General features: G+C 50.3%; 1 protein-coding gene across 2 annotated transcripts in view; it reads right to left on the minus strand.

Moving 5' to 3' along the window:
- CDKAL1 (CDKAL1 threonylcarbamoyladenosine tRNA methylthiotransferase) overlaps nt 1-24,378 on the minus strand; it is a 612,415-nt gene that overhangs the window by 564,879 nt on the left and 23,158 nt on the right. The window contains exon 1 of one of the 2 annotated variants that reach the window (XM_078787091.1): nt 20,492-20,559. The exons of the other annotated variant lie outside the window; for it this stretch is intronic. Within the exon in view, the coding sequence (XP_078643217.1) occupies nt 20,492-20,529 (38 nt within the window). The 5' untranslated portion in view covers nt 20,530-20,559. Of the gene's footprint in view, nt 1-20,491; nt 20,560-24,378 lie in introns of those variants that run through there. 2 annotated transcript variants of the gene reach the window in all.

The following is a 24,378-nucleotide window of genomic DNA, read 5'->3' on the forward strand; positions in this document are numbered from 1 at the left end:
GTCCGTTACACACCTTTCTCGCGCACACTCTCCCGTTACACCCTCTGTAACACTCACCACAGGCGTGCATTCTCCCTTACTCTTGACAGCGCACTCTTTCCCCTTGCACCTGTCCGTTACACACCTTTCTCGCGCATCCTCTTGCGCACACTCTCCCGTTACATCCTCTGTTACACTCACCACAGGGGTACACTCTCTCGTTACCTCCTCCGTAACACTCACCACACCGCGCTTCCATGTGCTCCCTCGCACACGCGCTACGACCGACTCACTCTCGACAGCACACTCACTCCTTGGCGCGCACTTTTCCTCACACACCCCATGGTCGGACATTCTCGCACACCTCTTTTTTCGCACACCAGACCTGTCGCACACTTCAACAACGGCCTCTCACGAACACCCGGGTCCACATCAACCCCCAAGCCGACTGAAGCTCCCCTCACATCATGTACATTTTCTCGTATATCGCCACTCACCTTGGCACCTCGTCTCCTCACCTCCTTTGCCACCTGCAAACTCTTGATTTGGTTAGTGAGTACATCATTATGAGTTGAGCACCGACCTTGCACATATTCCATCACCTCCTCCTGGATTTCTCTTTTAGTTTCTGTCCGTCTCTTCTTAATTTCACTCACCTCTTCTTCCACTTCCTCTAATTTTTGCTTCACCTCTTTTATTTCCCGGTGCGTCTCCTCAAGTTCGTCCTCTAAGGCTACCTTGACCGTTTCTATGTGCGTCCTCACCTGCCGGTCCTTCGTCTCCATTACCTCTGTCACCTCGTCCAACCTCATTGTCAGTCCCTCACGTACCATCTGACATTGCCTCTGTGTCGCTATTGTCATTTTTAATTTCTTTTTGTGTCGCCTTTAACCCTCCTAGTACCGCAGTGTTCCTTTGAACCTGCTCCACTAACTCCGTTTGTCCCTCTGTCAGCTGTTCCACCTCCTCCGTCAGATCTTCTATTCCCCCCTGTAACCTAGCCATATTATTCCTCACCTCTTTCTCGATACGCTTTTCGCCTCGCTTTACCTCCTCGCGTACCCCCGAGACCTCCTCACTTACACCTCGTCGTATCTCCTCCTTCATCTCCTCCATCTGGTTCCCCATCTGTTCGATTTCCCAGGCGGATTGCTCCCCTATTTCCCGCAATTTGTCTTCCATCCTATTTTCTAACCCCATTAACCCATTTTTCACCCCCTCTAACTGATTCTCCTGGGCAGCCATTCTATTTTCCACCCCCGTTAACCCATTTTTTACCTCTTTTATCCCGTTGCCTAACCCCTCAAATTTAGCTTCTAGCCGTTCCCCCATTTCTCCCATTTTGCCCCCCATTTCCCCCATTTTGCCCCCCATTTCGCCCCTCATTGCCCCCATTTGCTCACTCTGAGCCTCCATCCGGTTCCCCATTTCGCTCCCCAATCGCTCACTATCAGCCCTCATTACCCCCATTTGCTCACTCTGAGCCTCTATACTGTTTTTCAAACCTCCAATTTGGTCTCCCATTTGTCCCATAAGGGCCCTCATTTGCAGGAAAAAAAGGTTCGAATCCACCAGCGGCGCTGCTACGGTCGCGGGCGTCGTGGCCATGTGCGAGGCGCCATTTTGCGCGCCCGTAACCTCGTGCGCGAGAGCGCCATTTTGTGCGTCTGATACCCCCTCAACCACATCGCCAATGCTCTCCTCCTCTCCTTCCTCCACATACATTTCCCCGAGGTCCTGGGTCGATTCCACCCCGTCTATCTCTAGCTCACCCACCGGCATCCGATCGCCTTGACCAGCCATGGCGCGATTTCAAAATTCGGGTTTTGCTTTTAAAACACAACAATTTCCAGCTGCTTGTAATTTTGAGCGCGTTAAGCGCGCTTCGGGCCTCATATCCCACTCCTCGACACCAATTGTTACGGACGCGGTTAAAGATGTTATTTACCGAGCGGTTGGTATTACCGCGACCGAACAGTTATTCCCCGACTAATACCCGATTTGCCCCAAACTTTGGCCGGATCGCGCCACCGCTATTCAATTGGGAAAACTCTAAAGCGACCGAATGCAAAGAGGAAAACGAAGGCAAAGAAAGGTTTGGAAATACTACTAAATTTATTTACTATTCACACACATAAGCAAAAAGACAGCAGTCACGTTTATTTACAAGCACATGAGACGCAGGTGACACAGTGAAAATACTAGCTTATACAGACTTATTGTTACTACCCAGGGACAAGACAAAAGACAGACTACGAGCACACTTACACGGGGAATGATGATAGGGATGGCAGGTGGGTGGCTGGTGGATGGCTGGCGGGATAGGGAGGTCCAACTAGTTCTGCAGCTGATCGACTCGTGGGCAGCCGCCGCTCCTTCGCGGCCCTGCTCCAAACTGCCGTCCAGGCCTCACGCTGCTGTGGCTGCAGTTTCGGCGGCTCCAGCTGCAGCAAATGCAGTTTCAGTGGCTCGAGCTGCAGCAAGTGCAGTTTCGGTGGCTCGAGCTGCAGTTCAACCCTGGACTTCTTCTCGCCTCGCTGTAATGGTTCCTCTCCCGTCTGCCACTTGGGAAACGCCCTGCCGTGGGTTATATAGGCCCCACCCCTCAACCTTCGCGAACCTCCTCGATGTTTCTTTCCACACCCTCTCCAAGTCCAACCCCTTGTTCGTGGTTGGTTGAGTGGGGCTGACTCACTCCTCCCCTCTATGACGAGGTGGGGACCCGCCTTTCTTCCCCAACCCTGCCTCGTGGTCAATGGCGGCAATTGGAGCGGAGGTAGTTTCCAATCGACGAAAAGGGGGAATGGAGGTTTTGGGAATGGGAATGAAGGGAATCTATCTCTTTCACTTGGTGCAATGGAGTACTTCTATTAATGGGAGACACAGCCTTACCCTAAAACACAGAATAATATATAACTATCGAACAGGGGTATTCTATGATTGGCTGACGTGTATGCTTGTGGACTAATTATGGGACGCCCTTTTGACCTTTACACAGCTCCCGAGACAGGAGGCGCAGAATAACCAATAATAATAATAAAGCACACAATAAAAAAAACACAATCCTCATATCCGCAACAATATGTATGTATATATGTATATATGTGTATGTATGTATATGTGTATGTATGTATATATGTATGTATGTATATATATATCGTGTTGCGGTTTTAGAACCCACACTTGTTGTAAATAAATAACTCTTGTAAATATGACATTAAAGGTTAAAGGTTGCACCCCTAGATAGTCCACAGCAACACATAGGCCACCTTAGAAATTCCAGTTATTTCATTATTATGTGTTTTAGTTAAGGCCGTGTTTCCAATAGTTGAATCTGCGTTGCATCAATCAAATAAGTAGTAGGCCCTTTCGTCCATTTTCCGACCTCTCTCTCCAAGCAACGCCATTACGCGCCTTTGTTAGCAGCGTTCGCTGCCATTGAGCTGAAGCTCGTTCAAACGACGCCATTAACCATGCGGTCAGGCTCGAGGAAGAAGGGGGCGGGATGCCAAGAACAAGGTGTGGCCTGTCAACCAGCCGTCAAAGGCGTGGCCGGTAAGCCCTCGCCAACCAACCAGGGCTGAGGTGAGATCGCTGGCGGGCGTGGTTTTGGAGCGCCCGGAGTGATCTTGGTTCGCGTAATATAAGCGCGAAGGAAAAGCCCTTTCACAGGACTGGTGAGAGAGCGCGCATTGTAACGGACTTGCACGGACTTCTTCTTTTGGTGAACTTGATGAGAGAGTGCTGAGTGCATTGCGAAAGCCTACACGGAGCGCACATTGGCAAAGGAGGACTCACTCGCTGGCGCTGAATAGAGAACTTGAGAGAGAGAGAGAGAGTGTTTGACTTGACCATACATTTATTACGTACAAAGGACACGAGCCTCCCCCCCTCCCCCCCCCCCCCCCGCCATATGTAAGGTCCGGTCACGTTCCAACTATGCGCGGAGCTGCCTGCCGGGTTCTGCCCATGGGACCGGAGCCTGGACCCCATCGCCTGGACCATCCACCTGGACCTTCCACCCTACCAGCCACAATCCCCGTGTGAGTGTGTCTGTTTGTCTGGGGTATAGAATAAGACTGTAATAAGACTGCCCTGTGTCCGTCTTCTTCTTCTTCCTTTCTTGTACATCCTTTCCTTTCCTCTTGTTTTTGGTTTGTAAATAAATTACCTTGTTCTTTCTTGGTTTTCCCTAATCCGATCGCATCCGTCCTTTCTCTCAATTGAGTACCTGTGGCACGATCGCAACCGCTCAGAATCGGGTTTAGTCTTTGTTAATAGCTCGGATCGCGGATTGCTAACCGCTTGGCATTATCCATCATATCCGTGGTTCCAGCGGGAGTTATTTCCCTGCTTTACGGTCGGGTTAGTAAGTAGGTATTTGGGACTACCTTGACCAATGACCCTAACTAATACCGACCGGAAGGAGCGTTATAACTTCTAAGGACTCGGGATGGCCAGCGAAAAAGACAAGGGGATTAACCCCCCCTTGATAAGGGGAGCGCCGACCCCCGAGATCCGTAACAATTGGTGTCTGGGAGTGGGATTTGAAGCCCAAACCAAATTTTTCATCTGAACAAATTTGGTCAAAATTTCGAGCGGCCGAAATTTTTTATTAACATCTAAATTTGAATCGTGCCATGGATAACCAAGGCGATCGGATGCGGAGGTCGAAGAAGGTCGAAGAAGAAGTGGAGGTAAATGAGGAGGTCGAAGAAGAAGTAGAATTAACCCTGGACCCCAGGGAAGAAGTGGGAGAGATGGAGGAGGAAAGCAATGAGGATGCGGTAGTGGGGGTTGCAGGCGCACAAATGGCGGCACCTTGAACATGGAGACGAGGGCCGTGCCTGCTGCGCAAGCGGGAGGGATAGATATGCAGGCCCTCATGGCGCAGCTACAGGCAGTCATACAAATGGAAATGGGAAACCAAATTGGGGGGTTAAGTAGAGAGATGGGAGAAATGAGGGCCGATAATAAACAAATGGAAAATAGACTGGGGGAGCAATTGGGAGGTCAAATTTGGGGTTAGAAGTCAAATTGGGGGGATTAGACAGCAAATTTGAGGGATTGGAAAACAAATTAGGAGGCCAATTGGAGGACGTGGGTAGCCAAATGAAGGAAATGAAGGACGGGTTAACGGGATTGGAAAATAGAATGGCCCCCCCAGGAGAAACAAATGGAAGGGGTGGAGAATGGGTTAACGGGGTTAGAAAACAAGATGGGAGGCAAATTGAGGGAAATGGGGTATCAATCCACCCGGGAAATCAAACAAATGGGGGATCAGATAGAGGAGGTAAAGAACGGGCTGGAAAGCAAATTGGACCCCCAAAAGAACGAATTGGAGCAAATGAGGGCGGCATCTAAGAAGGAAATGGGAGAGATGGGGGAGGATATAAGGCGCGGGGTGAGCGAAGAGGTCGCGGGGGTACGCAACGAGGTAAAGCGGGGTGAGGAGCACGTGGAGAAAGAGGTGAGAAAGAGTACGGCTAGGTTACAGGGGGGTATAGAGGATTTGACGCGAGGAGTAGAGCAGCTGACAGTGGGACAAAAGGAGTTAGGGGAGCAAGTAAGTTGGAACACGGACGTGATAGGGGGGCTGAAAGCAGCACAGAGAGAAATTAAGAAGGAACTTATAGCGACGAAGAAAGAATGTCAGATGGTACACGAGGGGTTGACGAAGAGGTTGGACGAGGTGGTAGAGACGTTGGGGGCGAGAGAACAGGAGGTCAGGAGGCATATAGAGACGACCAAGGTGGCCTTAGAAGAAGAAATTGTGGGGGCGTACCGGGAGATAGAAGAGGTGAAACAAAAGTTAGAGGAAGTGGCAGAGGGGGTGAGTGAAATTAAAAAGAGACGGAGGGAGACTAAGAAGGAAATAAAGGAGGAGGTGATGGAATTGGTACAAGGTCTGTGCTCACATCGTGATGACGTGCTTAATAACCAAATAAAGACTTTGCAGGTGGCGGAGGAGGAGCGAAGAAGAAGAGGCGCCAAGGTGAGTGGCGATATGATCGGAAATGTATATGGTGTGAGGGGAGGTTCAGTGAGCTTGGAGGTTTGTATAGACCCGGGCGTTCGTGAGAGGCCGATGGTAAGGTGTGCAACTGGTCCAGAGTGTGTGGAAAGAGTGTGTGCAAGGATGTCCGACCATGGGGAGTGTGAGAGGTGTTGGTGAGCCTGGGTGTGTGAGTATGGAGTGGGTAGTGGGTTGCGACGGGGCGACTCAAGCATCGACACCGACAGGGGTAGTCTTTAGAGGGACGGGGGACGCACGCGAGCCCCCCGGGAATAGTGTACTGTGGGGGCCCGAACGGTTCGGCCCCATGCTAACCCCACAAGGAGCGACGCACGGGTTCCGGCCTTCGGGCAGCCATAAGGTTCCACTCGCGTCTTATGACGGTAAGAGTGATCTGAGGGCGTACCTGGCGCAATTCGACCATGTGTGTAGGGGAAATGGTTGGAATTTGGACGAAGGTAGAGTACACCTTGTGGGGGCATTGCGCGGCGCGGCGGCGGAGGTGCTGACAGCCTTACCCCCGGGTGCTCTCACCCTGCCAGCCCTCCGCGCGGCCTTAATTAATCGATTCGGAATTGAACAGCAGAGCGAGCTTGTTAAAGCTCAGCTCGCGGTGCGAAAAAGAAAGCCCCAGGAAACCATCGGGGAGCTTGCCCATGACATTCGCCGCGCAGTAGGGATCGCACACGCGGACATGGCGGCGGCCTCCCAGGAAAGCCTGGCGCTGGATCATTTTATCCAGGCCTTCCCGGACCCCGAGCTTCGGCAACAACTCGCCATGTGGCGCCCGCGGACTTTGAGCCAGGCGGCCGACGCTGCGGCCCGTTGGGAAGCAGCGAGGCCCCTAGCCCGGGGAAGCGAGCGCCATGCAGTGGTGGTGCGCCAGGTGGGGCCCGTGACGGGTGATCTTACATATGGCGGGGGTGGGGGGGGGGGGGGAGAGGCTCGTGTCCTTTGTACGTAATAAACGTATGGTCGAGTCAAACGCTCTCTCTCTCAAGTTCTCTATGATCGGATTAGGGAAAAACCAAGAAAGAACAGGTGAATTTATTTACAATCAAGAAGAAGAGGAAACGAAAGGAATATACAAGAAGAAGAAGAAGCAGGACACAGGGCAGGCATAACTAAACAGTCTTAACTTAACGACCCCAGACAAACATACACACTCACACGGAATGGTAGCTGGTAGGGGGGAAAGGTCCAGGTAGATGGTTCCAGGTAGGTCGACTCCGTCCAGGCTCCGGTTCCACGGGCGAAGAATGGCAGGCAGCTTCGCGTGTCGCCGACCACGAGCAGACCTTACATATATCGAGGGGCTGGGATGCTGCGTATGTAATACGTTTATCGAGCAAGTGCTCTCTCTCGCAAGTTCAACAAGGGCTTTGCGCAGCTTCGTCTCAGCAGCCGATGCTCCCAGCAGACCTCCCGCAAGCATTCCGTCTCAGTCAGACCCCACCAAGTGCCGTCTCCAACCCGAGTCGGCTCTGTGAAAAGGCTCGCGCTGGCGCTTATATAACGCGCTTCAAGATCAATGCGCGCGCTTGGAAACCACGCCCGCCAGCGAGCACACCTCAGCCCTGGTTGGCCGGTAAGGGCTTACCGGCTCCGCCCTTGATGGCAAGTTGACAGGGCCACGCCTTGCTCTTGTTGTTCCGCCCCCTTTTTCCTCGGGCCGACCGCATGGTTAATGGCGTTGCTTGGGCGGAAGCTCAGCGAGGCAGCGAACGCTGCTAACAACAGGCGCGTAATATAATTGGGAGGGACAAGGCACCATCTGTAGGGGTGCATAATGGCACCGTTTGGAGAGAGCGATTGGAAAATGAGCGAATGGGGCCTATCTTATTTGATTAATGCAACGCAGATTCAACTATTGGGAACACGGCCTTATCTAAAACACATACTAATGAAATAACGAAAGTTCCTATGGTGGTCTACGTGTTGCATATGGACTAATTAAGGGTGCGACCTTTAACCTTTTAATAATGGAATATTTACAAGTATTATTTACAAGTGAGGGTTCCAAAACTGCAACAATATATATGTATATGAATGTATATATGCATATGAATATATATATGTATATGAATGTATATATGTATATGAATGTATGTATGTATATGAATGTATGTATATGTATGTATGTATGCATGTGTATGTTATATGTACTGTATGTGTATATGAATGTTTTTACATCTGAAAACTAGAACAGCACTCGGTAGAGCACATACCTCAGGCTAGGCTGAACAGTTTTTTTTTTAATGGCATTGATAGGCCGGGTCTGCATCCAGACCATTCATCCTTGTCACACACTAAAATTAAATTGACTTGTTCTTGTCACCTACACAACTCATCCACCAAGTTTTGTCATAATCTGTCCACAACTTTTTTAAGTATCATGCTATATATATTTTTATAAATATATATATATATGTATATATATATATATTGTTACGGACCGCGGATAAGATGTTGTTTTGCCGAGCGGATGGCACCGCGGCCGAACAGTTACCCCGACTAACCCGATTCCTGGACTTTGGCCAAAATCGCGCCACAGGTATTCAATTTGGAAACCTCTAAAGCGACCGATTGTAAAGAGGAAGAAGAAGACGTACAGAAGAATAACAGGATTTATTATTTACACACACTAAGCAAAAGGAGCAGTCAAGGTTATATACAGGGAAAATGGAAAAAGCAGGTGACACAGTGAAAATACTAGCTTAACTATACAAGCTTAATTAACCCTGGGACAAGACAAACAAAACAAACTCATTTACACAAGAAGGATGGAATGGCAGGAATGGATGCTGGAAGGAGGAATGGGAAGGTTCAGCTGGGGCAGATGGTTCGGGTTTGATCCCGCACGGGACGTCGGCTGGACCTCGACGGCCACCGATGCCACCGCTATCTGGTTCCCGCGGGGTAACGGGTTGAAGCTGCCTGGTGGAGTCAACGCTGCTGGTGGAGCCAAAGCTGCTTCTCTGGCTCACCTCAGGACGCGTCTGCCGTCTCTGGCGCAACACTTTCTTGGACCCTTTTTGCACAATTCTGTCTTGGTACCTTTTGCGCAACGCTTATAATTGACTTCTCGTGCAACTCTTTTAATTGACCTTGAACCTTCTCTCTCTCTTAGTCCAACAACAACGGCGTCCGCGCGCGCTTATATAACGCCTCGGGCGATCAAGCCGCCGGCCTTCAGGACACGCCCATCGGTGAGCTCGCTTCGGCCCTGATTGGTGGGCACAGGCCCTCTGACTCCACCCTTGATGACGATGGGTGGGCACGCCCTTCTTCCCCGAGCTGACCACGCCGTAATGGCGGCAATTGCAGTTGGCAGTAGAAGTTTTGGGAATGGGAATGAAAGGGGATCTATCTATTTGAATTCGGTGCAATGGAGTATTAATTAATGGAAGACAAGGCCTTACCCTAATACACATAATAAGGATATAACTGTCAACAAGGGGGGAAATCTATGATTGGCTAACGTGTGGTGTTTATGTACTAAATACGGGACGCACTTTGACCTTTATACATAACTGGAGCAAGGAGGGCGATATTTTACAACAATTTACACAACAACAACAAAAAAAACAAACCATTCTCATATCCACAACACTGCACCCTCCTCCTCTTAGGCACGTCCCAGGCCTCTTACCTTAACTTTTAGTGTGGCACGTAGGTGTAGTTCCCTCTACATTTAACCTGACCCTGAGTGCGACAGTTTTAAAACATAAATAAATACGTCCCGCTGCTCCATTGCACCCTGCCTAACAGAATCACGCCCACAGCTAACCGAATTGCGGAATGGTCTTCAAACTATACATTTACGGTGGGGGCGCATTATTTACAATGGCTCTACTTTTATTTACAAAACGCAACCCAGGACCTGTGATCATTCTTTTGGGGGGCGGGGGGGGGGGGGGGACAGGGCAGGCAGGGCAGGCCCTGCATCGATGCACCATGAAAGCACCCAAAAACGCACCAACGCACCCTCAAGCACCAATCGGTGCACAGTCATCACTGTTCAATAAAAAAATAAAAACAACAAACCCCTAACCCTGCTGGTGGTCTCTTGCTCTCGGCTCCCTCTGCTGGCTATTTGCTTTCTTCTTTGCTGGCGGCCTATTTGCAATAAAATAAAATGCACCCAACGTGTCCATTTCTTTTATTTATGGCCCACAGGGGGCCGACTATGTATGGTTCACCTGTGGGGCATCGGTGCCCTGTGGCCAAGGTCCGCCAGCAAGATCTCGGGCCTTCACGGCCGGTTCCAGCAGAGGGGCCATGCCCCAACCCATGGGGTCCATAAGTGGTGCTCAGCCACAGACATGTGGTCCATAAGGTGGTGCATCGATGCAGACAGCTGGTTCTGGGAGTTCCGGGCGCACAATGGCGGACTCCCGCACGCTCCCCTCGGCGCCCAGTGGCGCACAGGTCCTCATGTGGGAGACAAAGGCGGTAAAAGACAGATGAGCGAGGGGTAAGGTCTCAAGGGTACACATCAAACAAGGCAATGCAAGGCGAAGTGCGTACGGAGAGCGAAGTGAGAAAAGCTCGTCCCTACCGTACGTCACCCCCCCTTGTCACCTACTCTACCCTTGCCCTTACCCCATATTTACAAAATCTACACCTTTACAAATTCGTCGCTAATGTCACGTCTTCCCCATATTTCCCCTATACCAAATTCGTCTTCACTCCCTCTACTTCAAAATTTGCCATCACCAATTCATCATCAATCCTCATAAGGAGGAAGAGATGGAACATCAAGCACAATGTCACACCCACGTCATGATGCGTCTCACATTCCAAACATCTGCACAATAAAAATAATAAAACATGGCATGGTGCGGAGTTACGTCACCTCAGGTGAGTGGATGTAGATGGTGCGAGGAGATTCTTAATCCTAACTATCTTCCAAATGACATTAACACACTTTACACTACCCGGGGTCTTTCCCTGCCAAACCATTGGCCAACTTACACGATGGGTTCTAAAATCCAATTCCCATTGACCAAACTGTGGTGCTTCCTTAATTTGGGGTCTCACTCCCCCGATGCAACTCCCTGTGCCCTTGCACAATTTCAGGGCTGGGGCGTGTAGCTCTCCCAGCAGGCCTACCCACCTGCACACCTCCACCACTGCAGTTGCCACCCGAGCTTACGTAGCTCCTCACCCTAACCTATCTAATTGGGGAAGGCCCCTCCTGGCTCTGTCACCCCTTGGTGCCCTCTGGCACTGGGCTACCCGGGTCCATCCTCCGGATCCTCGGGCCCCATCCACAACAACTCTACCGGCTCCCAGAGCCCACCTGCGGCCTCACCTGGCCGACATCCTAACAGTGGCGGAGTGCCCAAACCAACTACACACACTAACAGGCTACATGCCCAGCCATTTCCACGTCACTAATGCACCCATCCAAATACCATTCTTCCACCACGCACCACAGATGCCAATATCCAACCACAATTTACCTGTACCCTCTACCTAACACTTACACTACCCTCCCCGGGTATTCATGATGGGGGTCCACTCTTCCCCCATTCACACCTCCGCACCATCCACTCCACTCCACAGTTTCCATCATACTCACTCCACGACCATCCATTCCAATACTCCATATTCTCCAGACCATTTATTCCATGCAACCATTCTCCATTCACCTGTAGTTGCACACGTGTGCAATCACACCTGGTGCCACCTGCACCCTCCTTCCTTCCTGGACCATTTGGTCAGCACCAGTCACATCACTATCACTCACTCAAACACTGCTCCATCCACCTGTTCAGTTGCACACCTGTGCAATCACAATACTACTCACAATCCTCAAATACACGGCATCATCTCATCTACCTACTCCCATCTGAAACTCGCGCTTCCCAGTCGTCCCTTTAAACTATTGCGCTCCCTCGTCATTATCATCCAACTAATCTACCTGCGTCCCCACTACAGGTATCATTGTCACTACCTAAACCTTAACGTTACCTAAGGTCATCTTCTAGGTCCCTACACACTATATCCTAACCCTCCCGGGCTAGTTTTCACTGCCAACCCCATAACCTAGTGCTCCTTTGCCCCCGTTGTGAGAGATGGCAGAGTTGCCATCCCACCACATCGGGTATCTCTCACTAGCAATTTTGCTCACTAAATTCCAGCCAATCAAAAATTTGCCAATCACTACCAATCCTCTGCCAATCCTTTGCCAATCATCAAATTTTATTTTTCTAATTTTCGGGCCAAAACACTATCCTCATCATCAGTCTACTCACTAGTGCCTCTCGGTGCGCCAATTCATCTTCAAAGCTCGGCTTCGCAAAGCCGAGCAATGAATGCGGGTTGCTTGGTGCCGGCGGCTGGATGCGTCCGGCATTCGGGGCAGGGACGGGGGCTTACCCGGACCGAGATCCCACGCACCATCTCGGCACGGAGCCGTCCAATGGCCCGATTTCGACCTGCCGGAACGCCTCAACCACAAAGGGTTGTCGTGACGACCCTTCCTACAGGGCCGCCCGCTCCGCTTAGTGGAGCACGGACGCGGCCGTTCAAAGCGTGGCCCGGCGTGGATCTCGCACGGCGGTTCTTTCGAAACCGCCGCGGATCACCGCGGCACGCAAAGCTGCCCGGTTCGCACCGAAGGCCCGATTTGGCTATACGTCGCTCTAACCGCTAACCCGGTTACCGTCGATGCTCCACTTGCATGCTCACACCCCGCAGCCCGTTCCTTGCTCATACATCCAGCCGTCTCCATGCTCTTTGTCATTGCACCTTACCTGACACACCCAGGTACACTCAAATCCGCTTACAGACTTGGTCACACACCTGACCACCGCACACCTTTGCACACACTCGTCGTTCGCACACCTCACCAACACACCTCTTCGCGCCCCATCCTCGGTCACCTCCTCTGTGACAACCACAGGTGTGCTCTCACTTGCACAGCCAACCACGTGCCTCACTACCAATTCCAGTGTGCATTCCCATACACGCTCTACCATTCCAGGTGTGCATCCTTCCATTCCAGGTGTCCATCCTTCCTCACCTGCCACAACCAACTCATGCTCCATGTCACTCTCACTACTTTTACCACCACACTCGGTCACGCATTCACCCTTACTCTTGACAGCGCACTCTTTCCTCATGCACCCGTCCGTTACACACCTCTCTCGTGCATCCTCTTGCGCACACTCTCCCGTTACACCCTCCGTAACACTCACCACAGGCGTGCATGCTTCCGTTACATCCCCTGTAACACTCCCCATCCCGCGCTTCCATGTGCCCCCTCGCACACGCGCTACGACCAACTCACTCTCGACAGCACACTCACTCCTCGGCACGCACTTTTTCCTCACACACCCCATAGTCGGACATTCTCGCTCACCTCCTCCTTCGCACACTGTACCTGTCGCACACTTCATCCGCGGCCTCTCACGAACACCCGGGTCTACACCAACCCCCAAGCCGACTGAAGCTCCCCTCACATCATATACATTTTCACGTATATCGCCACTCACCTTGGCACCTCGTCTCCGCATCTCCTTCGCCACCTGCAAACTCTTTATTTGGTTAGGAGCACACCATCACGATTTGAGCACCGACCTTGCACATACTCCATCACTTCCTCCCGTATTTCTCTCTTAGTTTCCGTCCGTCTCTTCTTAATTTCACTCACCCCCTCTTCCACCTTCTCTAACTTTTGCTTCACCTCTTTTATTTCCCGGTGCGTCTCCTCAAGTTCGTCCTCTAAGGCTACCTTGACCGTTTCTATGTGCGTCCTCATCTCCCGGTCCGTTGTCTCCATTACTTCTGTCACCTCGTCCAACCTCGTTGTCAGTCCCTCACGTACGGACCGTGGATAAGATGTTGTTTTGCCGAGCGGATGGCGCCGCGGCCGAACAGTTACCCCGACTAACCCGATTCCTGGACGTTGGCCAAAATCGCGCCACAGGTATTCAATTTGGAAACCTCTAAAGCGACCGAATGTAAAGAGGAAGAAGACGACGTACAGAAGAATAACAGGATTTATTATTTACACACACTAAGCAAAAGGAGCAGTCAAGGTTATATACGGGGAAAATGGAAAAAGCAGGTGACACAGTGAAAATACTAGCTTAACTATACAAGCTAAATTAACCCTGGGACAAGACAAACAAAACAAACTCACGTACACAAGAAGGATGGAATGGCAGGAATGGATGCTGGAAGGAGGAATGGGAAGGTTCAGCTGGGGCAGATGGTTCGGGTTTGATCCCGCACGGGACGTCGGCTGGACCTCGACGGCCACCGATGCCACCGCTATCTGGTTCCCACGGGGTAACGGGTTGAAGCTGCCTGGTGGAGTCAACGCTGCTGGTGGAGCCAAAGCTGCTTCTCTGGCTCACCTCAGGACGCGTCTGCCGTCTCTGGCGCAACTCTTTATTGGACCCTTTTTGCACAACTCTGTCTTGGTACCTTTTGCGCAATGCTTATAATTGACTTCTCGTGCAACTCTTTTAATTGACCTCGAACCTTCTCTCTCTCTCTCTTAGTCCAACAACAACGGCGTCCGCGCGCACTTATATAACGCCTCGGGCGATCAAGCCGCCGGCCTTCAGGACACGCCCATCGGTGAGCTCGCTTCGGCCCTGATTGGTGGGCAGAGGCCCTCTGACTCCACCCTTGATGACGATGGGCGGGCACGCCCTTCTTCCCCGAGCTGACCACGCCATAATGGCGGCAATTGCAGTTGGCAGTAGAAGTTTTGGGAATGGGAATGAAAGGGGATCTATCTATTTGAATTCGGTGCAATGGAGTATTAATTAATGGAAGACAAGGCCTTACCCTAATACACATAATAAGGATATAACTGTCAACAAGGGGGGAAATCTATGATTGGCTAATGTGTGGTGTTTATGAACTAAATATGGTACGCACTTTGACCTTTATACATAACTGGAGCAAGGAGGGCGATATTTTACAACAATTTACACAACAACAACAAAAAAAACAAACCATTCTCATATCCACAACAATATATATATATATATATATATATATATATATATATATATATATATATATATATATATATATATATATATATATATATATGTGTCAGGTAGCTGATTTGTTACTGTACGAGCTCTGTTATAAATGTTGTTTGAAAATGTTATTTCATAGTTAATAAAAAGGTTTTCGCTTTGCCATAGTTTAAAATGAGAAATACACGCTTCATCTGTGCAGAACAGATTGCTTTGTTGTATACGTGCGTTCTTTACAGGCCAGATAGCCTTGTCGTAAAACTCTCCCCTTGGCCCGCAAACGGCATCTCGAGCCGCGGGCAGGAATGCGGATTATACGTGTGTGAAATGTGAACCTTACGTGGGATGCTTGAATTTGTAGACATAGACCTTTGCTGATAGACTGTTAAAACATTAACTATATTTCGTATAATCAAATGATGCTTGAGTTATGGTAAATATACTCTGGATTTAAGTTTAAATAAGAAAGTGAGCTGAAAGGTACATCCAACACCTGGAACTCATCAGAACGACCTCATACATTTTATGGCCTTATCAGGACCAGGAATGCAATCCCCCTTCAGTGAGTTATATTTCTTGTCACCTTGAAAACACATCTGATCCGGATCCTAACGGTGCGTGCTTCACTCCTCCAAGACGAAAGGACGGATGACGGTGGGGAACATGGCCCACTGGGGATGCCGGTGGGAGGACCATTAGCCCAGTTTCTTTGTCCTCTCAGACTCTAGCGGAGATTCTCTGATAAAGTGTGCCTCTATATAAATGAACTGCGAATCGATGTGTCCTTAGGAAGGTTGACTTGGCATGCTGTCCATTCATGCTGTAGATGTCTTCGCTCCCTCCCAGCTGTGTGCTTGGTTTTTAATAAACGTTTGTCATTCTCAAATTGATGGTGGAATTCTATTACGATCAAGGAGTCACTCCCGACATATATATATATATATATACATATATATATACATATATATATATATATATATATATATATATATATATATATGTATGTATGTATGTATGTATGTATATATATATATATATACATACATACATACATACATACATATATATATATATATATATACATATATATATATATATATATTGTTACGGACCGCGGATAAGGATGTTGATTTGCCGAGCGGATGGCACCGTGGCCGAACAGTTACCCCGACTAACCCGATTCCCGAACGTTGGCCGGATCGCGCCACAGATATTCAATATGGAAAATACAAAAGCGACACGGATGTGAAGGAGAAGAAGACAGAAGTAGGGAATACGAATATAATTTATTTACTATTTACAACCAAAAGTAACCAAGGAAGAAGGAAAGATAAGAAAATAATTTACAGAAGATATTAGAGACACAGTGCAACGCTAGCCTACCTACAGTCTTAATTAACCCAGGGACAGAACAAACAGGGACAGACTCATGCGGGGAATGATGATAGGACTGGCAGGAGGTGGATGGCTGGAGGGAGAGGAAGGTCCACGGATACTTCGGCGCATTTGGCAGCCGCCGTTCCTTCGCGGCCCCGCTCAAAACTGCCGTCAAGGCCCCACGCTGCTGTGTCTGAAGCTGCTGTGGCTGCTGCTGAAGCCGCCACTGTTGCTGCTGTTGAAGCTGCCGCTGTTGCTGCTGTGGCTGCTGCTGCTGCTGCGTGGATGCCGCGTGCTTTCTCCAGGACTCGTCTGACTCGTCTGGTCCAACCACTCAACTCAACAACGTCCTTGCTTCTTGCGCGCGCGCTTTTATAGCGCCTCAGGCGATCAAGCCGCCGGCCTTTAGGACACGCCCATCGGTCAGCTCGCCTCGGTACTGATTGGTCGGCACGGCCCTCTGGCTCTGCCCTTGATGACGATGGGCGGGCACGCCCTTCTTCCCTGAGCTGAGCACATGTTCAATGGTGGTTTTGGGGCGAAATCAGCAACCCACAGCTGTAGCAAACCTGGCAAACTGCCCAGTGCAGTTGGTAATTGAGGCTTGGAGGGGAGGTAGCTGGCAATTGAGGCTTGGCAATGGAAGTTTTGGGAGTGGGAATGGGGAATGAAGGGAATCTATCTTATTTCACTTGGTGCAATGGAGTGTCATCTTAATGGAAGACAAGGCCTTACCCTAATACACATAATAAAGATATAACTATCAACAAGGGGGAAATCTATGATTGGCTGACGTGATTGTTTATGACCTAATTATGGGACGCCCTTTGACCTTTATACATAACTGGAGTAAGGAGGGTCCAGAATAAAGTAATAATAATAAAAAAACACAATAAAAAAAACACAATCCTCATATCCACAACAATATATTGTTGTGGATATGAGGATTGTGTTTTTTTTGATTGTTTTATTCTGGACCCTCCTGCCTCCAGTCTGTGTATAAAGGTCAAAGGTCGTTCCATAGTTATTTCATAAGCACTCACGTTAGCCAATCATAGATTTCCTCCTTGTTGACAGTTATTTCCTTATTCTGTGTAGTAGGCTAAGGATTTGTTTTCCATTAATTGACACTCCATTGCACCGAAGTCAAATAGATAGATCCCAATTCATTCCCAAAGCCCCATTCACAAAGCCTCGATTGCCAACTGCATTCGCCGCCATTGCCATGTGCTCCGTGCTCTGTGTGAACAGGAGGGGCGGGGTCGCCGGGAAGAGGCAAGCCCAGGCGCGCCACGAGGGGCGGGGCTGTTCAGCCCCATGCCCAAATAAGGGAACAAGCCCGTAGCTCGCCACGAGGGGCGCGCCGTTCGGCGCCATGTCCAAATAAGGAGGCAAGCCCGTGGCATTGCCATATAAGGTCACAGAGCACGGGGGGAGGGCGGTACCGAAACTGAGGAGGGCGTGTCACACCAGCGCTTGAGGATGAGATATGCGTGCGAAGATCGCGCAACAGGAGATGAGTCCTAAAAAAGCACACGACGTCCCCACGGCAGCACGGAGAGCGAACCATTGAGCAAGACTGAGAGAGAGAGAAACGTGAGGGGGTGCCTGTATTGCGGCAATAGGCCGATTCCCTCTAGGCCCTATTGCCGGTCGGTGAGACGCGAGGCTGTGTTTGCCGGGTTTTCGCCTCGACCCCAAAGCGTGGATCGGAGCGCGCGCTTGGAGCCGGACCTCGACGCCTACCATCTGCCTGGACCCTCCTCTGCCGTCCCAAACCATCCCTGCCATTCCATCCTTCTTGTGTACGTGAGTTTGTTCTGTGTGTCTTGTCCTGGGGTATAGGTTAAGCCTGTTTAGTTAAGGTAGAATTTTCACTGTGTCTCCTTGATTCCTTCTGTCTTTATTTTATTATCTTTCCTTCTTCCCTGGTTTCTTTTGGTCCTGTAAATAGTAATAAACAATAATCGTATTTCAAACCGTTTTGCCATCGTCTTCCTCTTCTTCACATCCGTGTCGTCTTTGTCTTTTCCCTCATTGAATATCTGTGGCACGATTTGGCCAACGTTTCAGGATTGGGTCTAGTCTTGGTAAACGGCTCACGCCGCAGTTCGCTTCGCTCGGTGCAACATCCATTACGCTGCGGCCGTGAGCGGGGGGTGTTCCTTCGTGTACCGGGAAGCGCTGGTATTTAGGTCATAGGACTTGTGGGCCTAAAACCCTATCCAGCGCCGACCGGGCGTGGCGTCATACCCCCGGGACCACGTCGGTCCATAACAGACGAGGGGCTTAATCCCCCCTCGAAGGGGAACCATAGGCCGATGTTGGGTTCCGTAACAATATATATATATATGTATATATATATATATATATATATATATATTGTTACAGACGCGGTTTTAGATGTTAGTTTACCGAGCGGTTTGGTATTACCGCGTCCGAACAGTTACTCCCCGATTAGAACCCTATCCCGCCCGATTCCACTCGAACGTTGGCCGAATCGCGCTACGCTAAATCAATGATGGAAAGGACACAACGGCTGGGTTAAATGAAACGACACAAGGGGTACAGTTCTCAAGACCTCCGGAGGAGGATATAATTGGCGATGCAGAAAAGGGGTAGATTACAAGGTAAGATGTAAAGCACAGAAAAGATGGGCACTTAGACACAGTCTTATCTTATCCCCGACAGACCACAGACAAATGGGACAAGACTGACTTACACAGGGATTGATGGCAAGGAAGGACAGGCAGTCGATAGCTCAAGGTGCACCTTGGCTCAGGGGCAGAATCAACACGGTCCGGTCCAGAGATGCGGGGAGGTATTTCAGTGCTCGGAGGTGGCGTCTTCTCTCTCCAAGCTGGGGGCGCATCTGACGTCACCTCCCTCTTCCTGCGCATGCTCAGCGGGGAGTGACACGCCCTCGGCTCCTTGGCTCCGCCCCAGATGGAATCGGTCCGCCGCTTCTATTGGGTGCGGGGGGTTACCGGGCTCCGCCCTTGATGAGGAGCTGACAGCGAGCCCCTGCATGGTAACCCCGTCGGAGCACATGTTCAATGGCGGCTAACCAAGCCGGAGTGAGGACGCACACTCCCCGCGCCGCCGCCGCTGTTGTTGTTGTTGTTGTTGTACCATGAGGAAGAGCTGCGGGGAGGTATTGGGAGGTCCTAAACTTTCTAACGGTGCCATACAATCACATTCTGGTGCAACGAAGAGTCAGAATTAATGGAAACGAGTCCTTAACTGACATAGACTAAGAATAACTAGCAAGATGTCCTATAGTTGTCTACGTGAGATGCGGTGGACCTGGATGAGACATTTAATGGGGGAAAAAGGGGGAGGTCAGGTCTACAGAGTGTTGTTTACAGAAAATGGGACTAGGGAATGGGGGATTGGGGATAGTTGGGAAGTATTGGGGAAATAGGGGAATATTTACAAGCGGATATGGATGGAGGCCAATCTCATATCCGCAACATTGCACCCTTCTCTACCTCAGGGCGTCCCGACCCGATAAATTTTTACTTACTTTAGTGTGGCACTCAGATGTAGTTCCCTCTACTATTAACTCAACCCTGAGTGCGACAGTTTTACAGATGTTCACAAATGAGTAAATATGTCCCCCTGCGACGTTGCACCCTTCTCCTCACAGAAACACACCCACAGGATAACCGAATCGTGGAAAGAATCCTCAAACTAAACATACAGCTGGTAGGGAGCATCATTTATACAAGACTACACTGATATTTACACTACGATCCAGGACCTGTTTTTGGAGGAACACATGCAGATGTTATGCATAGAGAGAGCACGCATGCCAGCATCGATACACCAACCCATGAGTGCCCTGTGGCCCTACGGCCTTTAATAATGTGCAGAGCACCCCATCCAAGCACCAAAAGCACCACCCCATACATACAGTCAGCACCATCCGGTGCACCAATAAAGTGTTCATAGTCACCGGTGGTGTCGCAGCCGGCCGATGTTCTGCCACTGGTCTTGCCTTCATGTGGTGTACTTGGCCTTCTGGCTTCTTTAAAGATAAAGAAAGGCGCCAACTGCGTCCATTTCTGAATTGTGGCCGTCAGGGGGCCAACTAAAAGTGGTTCACCTGTATGGCATAGGTGCCACGTTGACCCATAGGTCCATCAACGGGTGGTGCTTGCCCGCAAGAGAACTGCAGTCCATGGTGGGCGGCCACAAAAATTGCGATCCATATGGTGTATCGATCCAGGCAGCAAGCAGCGAAAGTACAGGCCCACAACTGCGGAGCCAGCACCTCTCTCTCCTCTCTCTCTGCCCCAAAGCCAGATCCTCGGAGGTGGGAGACAAAAAAGAAGACAAGTGAGTAAGGTGGTAAGGGCGCAAAAGTGCACGCAATATTAGGTAATGCACACTAGGGGCACATGGGAACCAGGTGAGACAGGTACGTTCCTACCGTACACCCCCCCCCCCCACCAGGTAACCTACATTGCCCCTCCCTTACCCCTTACTGTATCCACAAAACACAACACTACCCATAAACATCTACTTTACACATCAACAAACGTCCCTACTGTCTTCCCCGTTCCTCCCATATACCAAATTCGTCTTCTCTCCCTCTTAACCAATCAAATTTGCCATTTCCAACTCTCATCAAAATTTGCCATCTCCAACTCAACATCAAAATTTGCCATCACCAATTCATCATCAGTCCCTCCTAAGGAGGGAGAGATGGAATCACCCCAATGTCTCATCCACGTCGTGATGCGTCTCACAAATCCACACAGCAATTCTCATTTCCTGCAACACAAAACAAAGAAACACAGGTGTGGAGTCATCATCATTACCTCAGGTAAGTGGCTGCGTATGGTGCGACAGGTTCATCAATCCTAACTATCCTCTAAATGATTTTAACACACTTTACACTACCCGGGGTCTTTCCCTGCCAATCCATTGGCCAACTTACACTATGGGTTCTAAAAACCAATTCCCATTGACCAAACTGTGGTGCTTCTCAATTTGGGGTCTCACTCCCCCGATTCAACACTCGGTGCTCTCGCACAATTTCTGGGCTGTGACGTGTAGCTCTCCCAGCAGGTCTACCCACCTGCACACCTCCACCACTGTAGTTGCCACCCGAGCTTACCTGCTCCTCACCCTAACCTAACTAACTGGGGAAGGCCCTCTCGCACTCTCACCCCCTCAGTGCCCTCTCTGGCACGGGCTGCCCGATCCACACCCGGGATCCTCAGGCACCCACTGACACTAACGGCTCCCAGAGCCCACCTGCGGCCTCACCTGGCCGACATCCTCACAGTGGTGGAGTGCCCAAACCAACTACACACACTAACAGGCTACACGCCCAGCCATTTCCACAACACTAATGCACCCATTCACAATACCATTCTGCAACCGCACCACAAATGCCAATATCCAACCACAATTTACCTATACCCTCTACCTAACACTTACATTACCCGCCCCGGGTACTCGTGAAAGGGGTCCACTCTTCCCCCATCCACACCTTCGCACCATGCACACCACTCCGTACCACTTACTCCAACTCTCTCCACCCACTCATTCGCTGCTCCATGTATTCCACACACCCGTACTTGCACACCTGTGCTCTCATACTTGGTGCCGCCTGCACCCTTCTCTCCCCCAAGCGCATTTGCGCTGATCCACAACACTCACTACTCATACACTGCTCCACACACCTGTCCAGTTCTCACACAGCATCATCTCATCTAACTACTCCCCTCTGAAACTTGCGCTTCCCAGTCTTCCCTCTAAACTATTGCGCTCCCTCGTCATTATCATCCACTCTAATCTACCTGCGTCCCCACTACAGGTATCCTTGTCACTAACTAACCTTAACGTTACCTAATGTCATCTTCGCTAGATCCCTATCAATATAACCTAACCCACCCGGGCTAGTTTTCACTGCCATACACCCCATAATCTATAGCGCATTTGCCCCCCCATGGGAAGGGTGGCAGGGATGCCACCCTTACCCACCGTCATACGGCGCGAGTGGGACCTTGTGGGACCACCTCGTATGTGAGTCGTCGCCCGCCTGCCGGACCCCGTGCGTCGCCCCTTGCGGGGTCAGCGCGGGGCCGAACCGGCCGGGCCCCCACAGTACATTACCCCCAAGGGGCTCCCGTGCCTCCCCTGTCCCTCTAAAAACTACCCCTGTTGGTGTCGATGCATGGGTCACACTTCCGCAACCCGCTACCCATTCCATACCACCACAACCTTGCTCACCCACACCTCGCACCTCTGCCATCGCCGGACCCTCTCGATCGCACCCTCGTTCCATACCCTCCGGACCAGCCATACACCTCACTCTTGGCCTCTCACGAACATCCGGGTCTATCTCGACCCCCAAGCTTATTAAATCACCTGGCGCATCATACGCACGACCATATTGGTCACCACTTACACCGGGTCCTCTTTCTCTTCGCTTCTCCTCCATCACCTGCGAATCCCTCATCCGGTTAATGAGCACATCATCACGATCCGAACACAGACTTTGGACCAATTCTTTTACTTCCTCCTTTATCTCTTTCTTATCCTCTCTCCGTCGCTTCTTAATTTCGCTCACCCCTTCTTCCACTTCTTCTAATTTCTGCTTCACCTCCTTCATCTCCTCGTGCGTCCCTTTAAGTTCTTCCTCTAACTCCACTTAATTTTTTTCTATGTGCTCCCGCACCTCCCGCTCTTTAACCTCCATCACCTCTACTACCTTGTTCATTTTCCTCGTCAGGTCCTCATGTACCGTCTGACACTCTTTTTTAATTACCCCCACGTCCTTTTTCATCTCCTTCTGTGTCGATTTTAAACCCTCTATTACCGCTGTGTTCTTCTTTACCTGTCCCCCAACTCCTTTTGTCCCACTGTCAGTTGTTCTACTCCCAGCGTCAACTCCTCTATACCCCCTTGCAATTTTACAGTCCCCTTTCTCACCTCCTTCTCCATGCGCTCCTTACAGTGCCTCACCTCCTCGCGCACTCCTCCGACCTCCTCACTCACACCTCTTCTGATCTCTTCTCCCATCACTTGCATCTCCTGCCCAGATGCCACCCTCATCTGCTCCATTTCCTCCCTGTGAGCATCCAATTTAGTTTCTACCCCCATTCTGACCCCCTCTATCTGCTGCCCCATTTTTTTAACTTCCCTTTCCGCTTGGTCCCTCATGTCCCTCAATTTGCCTTCCATACTGTTTTCTAACCCCTCTAACCCATTTTTCACTCCCTCTATCTGATTCTCCTGGGCAGCCATTCTATTTTCCACTCCCATTAACCCATGTTTCACCCCTTCTATCCCATTGTCTAACCCCTCTAATTTCTTGTCTAATCCCTCACCGGTACCCCTCGCTTCGTCCCTCATTACCCCCATTTGGCCCTCCAATCGCTCACCCTGAGCATCCATCCGGTTCCCCATTACCCCCATTTGGTTTCCCATGACCCCCATTTGCTCACTCTGCAGTTTGAGGGACGCCTGCATTTGCGCCATAAATTGCTCCATGAGGGCCTGCATTTGGGCCATCCCTCCCACTTGTGCAGCGGGTGCGGCCGCCGTAGCTATGTGCGAGGCGCCATTTTGCGAACCTGCCGCCCTCACTGCTTCGCTCTCCTCATGTCCCTCATGTCCCTCAATTTGGTCCTGGATCGACCCTGCCTCACTCTCCTCTACCGGAACCCAGCCGTCTTGATCCACCATAGCGCGACTTTCAAAATTCGGGTTTTTTTTTTTTTTGTAAAACAAAATCAAATTTCGCCGTTAATAATTTCGAGCGCGTGAAGCGCGCTTCGGGTCCAATCCCACTTCCCGACACCAATTGTTACAGACGCGGTTTTAGATGTTAGTTTACCGAGCGGTTTGGTATTACCGCGTCCGAAGAGTTACTCCCCGATTAGAACCCTATCCCGCCCGATTCCACTCGAACGTTGGCCGAATCGCGCTACGCTAAATCAATGATGGAAAGGACACAACGGCTGGGTTAAATGAAAC

Source organism: Myxine glutinosa, chromosome 11, assembly GCF_964187855.1.
Source record: "Myxine glutinosa chromosome 11, kmMyxGlut1.1, whole genome shotgun sequence".
NCBI classification, from domain to species: domain Eukaryota; kingdom Metazoa; phylum Chordata; class Myxini; order Myxiniformes; family Myxinidae; genus Myxine; species Myxine glutinosa.